Raw genomic sequence first — 8,070 nt, 5'->3', positions numbered from 1 at the left:
ACTGATATATACGCAAAGAATGTTGGATATTTGCAATCATTAATGTTCCAAGGAAAATTTATGTAAAGCAATGAAATGAAAATATGCAAAGGAATAAAATATAATGCTTTGTTTCTTTGTCAAGATGAGTTTTTTTATGTAACTTAATAATTTTATGTAAAATTATTTTGAAAAATTGTGCAATTTTCATTATTTAGGAATATTTCTCAGATCCATTAACGACATTTTCTTTAGAATCCTTGATACATTAAAAACTTGGAAGTATGCTTTATGAAAAAATAATGTTCCGCATTATCGTTTACAGGCATATTAAATTCCGTTAGTCTCTTGGGTTTCTTGGTAATTCCACGCACGATCTCCCAAGCGAGCATATTATAATATTTAATGTCTCCGAGCTCAGGAACCGAATTAATTCAAGCCGGATATCGGTTAGCTACCGGAAATTCCACGAACGACAGAACGTGCTGCGACGTCGGACAAGCGGTAGCAGCGGATCGGCACAACCGTTACGGAAACGTGCCTTCTGCCATTTATCGCCGATCGACGAGATTTCCAGAACGTGGTCGAGTTAGAAATGGCAGATTTTGCCCAAGGAATTTCAACTTTAAATTAAACACTATCTTGTATGAGGCACGTCCGTGTAGCTTCCGCAGCCTAGACGTAACAACTTCTCGTTTGTGCTAAAGCGTGCCTCAGGCTTTTACGATTTTCTATAAATTACGCACACCTTGCAATTTGCTGGCATCTCAATTACACCAATTGGATGAATTGCATCTTTAAACATTCTTCTCGAAATATTTTCATTTCAGAATCTCGTGTTACCGGCGTTCCTCCTGTGCTCGATAGGACGCGATTAAGATGCCGTTTTGCGACGGAAGATGAACGATGAAATAGTTTCAAAACCCGGCAGCGATATTCCCTTCGCCGACGAGGATGCGCCCAGCACGGATGGCGCTTCTCGTTTGGCCGCTTCATGGATCACGTCGAGAGGTTTGACGAACGTCGAGCGGGAGGACACGTGCTCGCGGAACGTGCGGAGCTTTACGACCTTCCGTGCTTCCGGCCTGCCGGCGAAACGGGAATTGCCGACGCCTGTCGACAACAAGATGCTCAATCATTGCCGGGAATCGCTTCAACAGCGTTACGCGCGACAATCGTCCGTTCAGAAGGAAGGCAAGCACGAGGAGACCGAGAGCGCCCTGCAGCGTTACGAAAACGCAGTGCTGAAGTACCAGAAACCGAAGCTGCGTCCCAAACGACAAGTCAGCCGCGAGCGTCAGCAACAGAATTACTCGAGCAGTGACGAAAGCGTCGCGAGGAATAAATCAAAGAGCACTAGCTCCATCGATACGCAGTCAGTAAACAATATTCTGGACGAGTACGAGGATCTGGACTACCGCAGATCATCGGATCTTAGTGATATCGGCAGCATCAGCGTGACCAACTTCGAGGCGACGATGATGGATCAACAAAGACGACAGCAGCAGCAGCAACAGGGGAGATTTCGAACGTCCGGCACGAAGCTTCAGGTCAAATCGATCCCAATGAAGGAGAAGATTCAGCCAGTGCTGAAGGTAAACCAGCAAACTCAGGTGAGGCAACGTTCGCGCGACAGGCAGAAGGACTCCAGTAAAGGACATCAGCATGTCGCGTCCGAGGAAACGCGTCTCACTTCGCCGATGACGACGGACGTGATCGAGAACAGTCGCTCGAAAATGCCCGAAGTGTTGTTGCGCAAAGGAGAGGTTCAGAAAAGGGTGGATGAATGGCTGAATCAGGCACACAGTCACAATTTCCCGGTGCCTCGTGAGAAGCCGCTGACGAGGTCCAACAGCAGCGCCGACCAGAAGAGCCAGCGAAGGTATCGTCAGGATTCGAGATCCAGGTCGAACGACGAGGCGAGGAACAGATTAAACGGTGGAACCTCGTCGAGCTATGACGATCTGACTCGGGTGGATAGCAGGCTGGAGCGCAACAGACCGGAGAAGGTGAACGTCGGCGTGAACACTAGCAGAGGCACTTACAAGGAATACCTCGCGGTGAAGAGCAGGGCTAAGCAGCAGGATTATGGCTTCAGCGCTCAGTCGTATGTCTCTACCTCGAGATTCGGCGACTCCGGTCCAGTTTCCAGGATCCCCCAGAGAGGACCTCTCGGTTCGAGTTTCCGATCCAGGCGTGCTGAAGCGAATCCCGAAGAGAAAAGCATGGCTGAGGACAGAGTTACGAATTTAACAAAGGCAAGAGGTGAGTCCGATTACGGTAGAGCCGCTGTTAGCAGCTTGAAGATGACCGAAGGATCCATCGCGACGGTAACGATGCTGGCGACGTCAACGACGATGACGATGACAACGATGGCGACGACTGCGACATCAATTATCCCTTGTAGAAGACCATCGCTGAAACGTTCTGGAAACAACGATCAGAATTGCTCGCCAGCGGCGCGTTTGCTCGTTAAGGAGGAGACGGATCCGCGCCCGCCGCGCGCGGCGGGCCCCTCGAAGGGCCCGTTGTCGGCCGGCAGCCTTGGTGTCCAAGGCGAGCCGATCTCACCAAATAAGGACGGAGAAAGTAGGCGGCCGGCTGCTGCGGCAAGCGGACCGATGCCGCGGCCTGCTGCCGCCGCCATCGCCGATAAAGCGGTCGAGGTGGCCTGTAAATCGACGGAAGTATCGACGAGGTGCGCCGCCAACCATCCTCGAGACAGATTGTCGAAGACCGCCTCGGCGGAGTCCGATCGAGTCGCGCTTGAGTCGCCGCGACGCCGATCTCAAGTTTCAAGCGACGTTGGGCGAAGGGAGCCCAGAGCGATCGATCAGTCGCGGCAAGAGCAATCAAACTACGGTTTGGCGGTCGGTGCACGCGTACGGGCTCTTCAAGGTCAGGTAGAGTCGCGCAGTGCAAGGTCCAAGTCTCATCAGATCGTCGGGGCACTGATGGAGACCAAGAAGCCGCCGGTTTTGCCACGCAAGGATCTCGGTGTATCTCCCTCACGGGATTCCGTTTCGCAGGATCGACCAAAGGTGCCGACCGCCACCCCTACATCCAGTTTCAAACCGCACAATCGAACTTGCACAGCGACGAGCGTCTTACAACAGCAGCTACACGAGCAGAACGCTGCAAGATCTAGGATCGCGGTCTGCGAGGTCGTTCCGTCCAGCAGGAGCACGCGTTACGCTTCGTCTGATCACGTGGAGAGGATTTACGAGCGCAGTCTGCAGCCGCAGGTGATCCACGCGGACGATCTTGAGTCGATTCTGCGAGCTCCCTTACAGGTGTCGCCTTATGGCGAAAAAATCGGCATTTCTAGATCCGATCGGGAGTCGCCCATCAAAGAACAGCCAATGACGCTCGAGGACGAGCAGGTTGATAGGATCGCTGAGTCGCGGCACGAGCATCTCGAGACTATCGAGGAGGACGATCGGAAGAGCGAGAGCTCAATCTGCAGATATCCGGAGATCGGATTGAAGCAGTGCCTGAAGGTGCAGCAGAGTTTGCCGAACGGCAGATCAAAAGAATCGGAGGATAAGAGGAAGGACAGTTCACCGATCTACGCTAAGTGGGATCAGCAGCAGCAGATCATCGTCAATGAGCCCGCGAGGACCTTCGCCACTTTCCAATCGATGTCACCTTGTCAGAGCAACGTTAAGGCAAACATTCGGTCTCGATCTCCAGAGACGAAGGTATCCACAGTTCACGAAGAGGTCACGCAAGATCCAAACAAGCCGACGATAATCCTCGAGGACTTCAACTACGAGAACGCGTCTCGAGGGGATCCGGATCAATTGATGATTCACTCGCGGGAGAATAGCAATCTGTCGACTGCCACAATTCCGTTGGATGAATTAGAAAGTCAGAGAAGCTCAAGATTCAAGACTGAGGAAGATCCTTCTCGGAGCAGACTTCAGTTCGGTGGGAAAGCTCAAGATCGTGTGGTCGAGGAAACGGTTAAGGACACCGACGAACGTGGTGCAGTGATCAATGAAGTTCTCGTCAAGAACCTGCAATTCGAGCAGGATCTGCCGGAAACCCCGAGTGAACAAACGAGATCGGATCGTGTGGTTCAACAGGTGAATTTTCGTAATATCTTGTGTGATGATTACGAGAACGAGAAGTTGAAAAGCAGGAAGATGTATACGAAGGAGGAAATGGATCATCAGAGACTGGTGGACATGTTGAAGAAGAGAGATTTTAAGACGCTGAAGATGGTGAGTGATAAAGATATTACATTTAATATTACATTGCATTTCTTATAGTTTATTATAGTAGTAGAGAAATTTTCTCTATAAAGAGCGAGAGGGTTTTTTAAGCAAAATTTCTGTAAAAAAATATTTACAGAAATGTTATTTTATGACACATAATTTGTTAAAACTAATTTTATTCAACGTATATGTTAGTGCTAATAAGCGAATATTGATTTAATATCCTCTGAAAGGATTGATGGAATTTTACAATTTTATTAAATTAATTTCAATGATATCTTTTACGATTTGTTCAAGTAGCAAAAAATTAATCGTACGATTGGCACATATTTATCAGCATTAATTTACATCAGTAATTTGATCGAAGAAAGCGATTTTCAATTCAATTCTGGCAAATCGACAATATACAGTTTCGGTCTCGTATCGATTGTTTTCCCGCCGCAACTACCTCGTTTTCATCACGATAAAATTCACCGACAAGATATGCTTGACAGTAAGCCAATAATTACACTCGCATTCTGCCACACGGTAGTCCACGCGACGAATCCGCAGCTCTTTTGGTAATTACACACCGCGGGTATAATCGAGGTTGTTCGTTTCACTCAGCTCTTTATTCCTATCAGGTAATAAATACACTAAATTGCCGTTACACAACGCCCAAATGTTGTTCACGTTTCACCGCGTTGTCAATGAAGTCAGAGTTATTTATGTGCAAATTTTAACTTTCCGAATCCTATTAATATAACAAGTGCAGTTAATCGGACTAATTATGATAATGGAATAATGAGATAGATGAGATGTAATATTAGACAATTCAAAAATAAATTATTTCATAAGTATTTAAAATAGCAACCAGTTATTTAGTAGCTATCTTATTTATTATTTTATTATATCTTTAAAAATTGATATGAGACAGAAAATGAGACATACATATGTGTATGTATACCTATATAGGTTCCACATATCATATATACATATAATATTATTTATGTATATATGTCAAGCTGTGTATGTTAAAACATATTATAGGAGATTCCATCGTTGATGGAATCGGTCTAAGCACCTTACGTATGAAATGTCACGGCGGAGTAAGCGGTAATCATATGTCTTTTAGTAGCGTTAGTTGTCATGAAAGAGGACTGTCACGTAATGTAATTATCAAGTTTCCGCGTCGCGGTCGCCATAAACATGATGTAATGGGGTTTGCGCGCGTGTCTCGGTATATATCAAATTTTACCCAGGGGAGTAATATTTCATTCCCGACGGAATGCAAGGTGCGAAAGGAAAACTCGCAGGGTCCGACTTGAAATGGGAATGTGGGAAAGGTATCTCTCTGACCTTCGTTGCTGATGGTCGATGCTTTAATATCGGTGCTGACGGTGCGTCAGTCCATTACGATATGCACATTGAATCGGACGACATTTTTACAATAACCAGAAAATTTTTTAAATAAAACAAGGTTTTAATATAAGTTTTACTATAATTAGAGATCTTTTAAGTCTATAATGTGTAATATCACAAAACATAGAATATATAATAATATAATGTAAAATAAAATTTTAGTTAAATCGCTTGCAGAAAAGAATCTTGAAATTTTAAAAAATTGCAACAACACATTTTTCTACCTCGAGTGTATCAATAGAAATTTGACACAAATGCCACCCTTGTTTGACGAGCATTGCTGCATGGCGAAAAGCTGCAAACATTCGACGACACGCACGCAGCGTGTACGCGCATCTCAAATGGAGCGGCTCGTAAACTGACGAAGGGTAAAAGCAAGCGGTAAAAGCGCTCGCGCAGCACGTAGGACAAAGATTTAAAGAACTAACGCAAGCGAGCCGAGAGCTGAGGAATCATACATATCCTGACGAAGGCTAGTCTGGACGTTGCTCGTGACTGCTCTTGAAAATGCACGAAGGTGAGGATCTCTCAACTCATCGTAAGAAGTAAGGGGTGACCGTGGTGGACGGAGGGTAAGAGCACGGAGAACCGAGAGAGCAAGGGAGAGAGATGCACGATTTATGATTCGACCCAGCTGGGAACCGAACATAAGGTATGCGGTTCATAGTACGCTTTAACGCGCAAGAAAGACGCAATAAATTGTTCCACGCGTGCAAGTACATACTCTCGAGAGCCGGGGGTAAATGCGCGAGACTCGCCCTTAACGAGATTCACTGGTGTTCTTCCTTTCCCTGCGACGTTACCTTCAAGGACTCATCTTCTCTCACCTTCGCCTGCGCTCAGCACAAATATGCGGACTCGCATAGTTTGACGCGCTTTTTTGTCACTATGACGCGAATAAACAAATTAGAAAAAAATGATAAATGCAATTATATTTATTCGCTATTGTGAACTTATCAAAAAAGTAAGAGTAAATTGAAATTTTATCAAATATTTAATTTTTCTCTCGATAATCTTCGTTTCAAGATTTTCACACACTCCTTCTGTTTTTGCTAATAAGTTAAAAATAAAATGAGATAAAAGGTTTGTGTGATTTGAAAATAATTAACTGGGACGTCAGCGTCCTTTAACGCCGCCGTTACTTTTTCTCGTTGAATATCGCGATGCACAAATTCTGAACGTGACACGCAAGATAAGTGGTGCAATTCCTGCAACCGTCGTTATGTGCGACGGAACGTATCGCCGTGGCGCATGCATCAACGATTTATCGTTCGCTCTCTCGAAAGTTCATCGTGCCCGCGAAAAGCGCGTTTTCGCGAACTGCCTGGATTGGCCGTAAAGGAGGCATTCGTTCTCAAGCTTTAATGGGACAGATTAATGCAACGGTTTTCCTCGATTTGAAGCGAATGCAGATGGACCCTTTCGCTCTCCCTCGAGCCTCGATTAAGTCCAAGCGCGCTGTCAACCGCAGTCTCTCGATATATAAAGCACTTGGAGATTCCTTCTGTCGCCGCTTCGAAAATCTATATTGGGTTTCCAGCTATAGATTTTGCAATTCTCGCGATGACTTTTCGATATTTCTCAATAGGAATTGAAAAACAATGTATTTGGAATAAACTTGTATTATTTAATCGAATAATGTTACGTGTAGATATTGCGACCATGTGTCGCACTTTTATTATTTATTTATTAATATTATTGAAAGATGTTTTGCAAGATATCTTCTTGCATTGGTTAATACTTTTTAATGGGAAAGCTTCTGATAGAATTTCACAGAGAGACTTTTCTTATTTCATTTTTCTTTCGCGACAAGGATCGAACGAACAAAGCCATAATGTCAAGGGAAAGATTTAAGGCTTTTCATAAGCAGGCCATCACAAAACCATTATAAGACTAGTAAATTCCTCCGGTGTGACATAATGGCTATCATCAAAATCATAAAGAAATAAGAGCCAATTTCAACTTTCAAGTATTCATTGTTATGGACAGAATTTTTATGCAACGAAGAATTGCAGTTTTCCATAGTTTTTGTTAATATTGAATTTTACATCTATGTAATAATAACAAAATAATATTTAACGAATATTATGTTGCTCGCAGAATTGTACAATCATTTATTACCTCGCGGCAAATGTTACTAGAAATGAATTATCACAAATAAGTTAACGTATAAATGATATAGTTTTATGAAACGCTTTATCATTTGAAATAAATAGATAAATACATCATCCACATAATAATCCAGTTATAAGAAAGTGGGTCATCACGATGCGTTGCATTATTTATCGTAATTCTTAATTACAACGCGGCAAAGAATTCCCAAGCAAAGCACAGGAGGAAATTTCATTTCAAAGAGCGTATCCTTTTTATTAAAGGAGGACCCATGATTAATGGCAATTAGTTTCTGTCGGATATTTGCTGACGATCGATGGGATTGATGTGATGCATCGCGTGAAACGCGGTAGTTCGT

General features: G+C 44.3%; 1 protein-coding gene across 1 annotated transcript; it reads left to right on the top strand.

The window, feature by feature from the left end:
- The first annotated feature begins 799 nt into the window (after positions 1-799).
- On the top strand, positions 800-5,083 carry LOC113562314. Its single transcript, XM_026971365.1, has one exon. The coding sequence runs from the start codon at positions 879-881 to the stop codon at positions 4,251-4,253; it is 3,375 nt and encodes a 1,124-aa protein (XP_026827166.1). The 5' UTR covers positions 800-878; the 3' UTR covers positions 4,254-5,083.
- Positions 5,084-8,070: the final 2,987 nt, after the last annotated feature.

Source organism: Ooceraea biroi, chromosome 7 (genome assembly GCF_003672135.1).
Source record: "Ooceraea biroi isolate clonal line C1 chromosome 7, Obir_v5.4, whole genome shotgun sequence".
Classification (NCBI taxonomy): Eukaryota; Metazoa; Arthropoda; class Insecta; order Hymenoptera; family Formicidae; genus Ooceraea; species Ooceraea biroi.
Note: the sequence above shows the minus strand (reverse complement) of the source record. Positions and strands in the feature narration are given on the sequence as shown.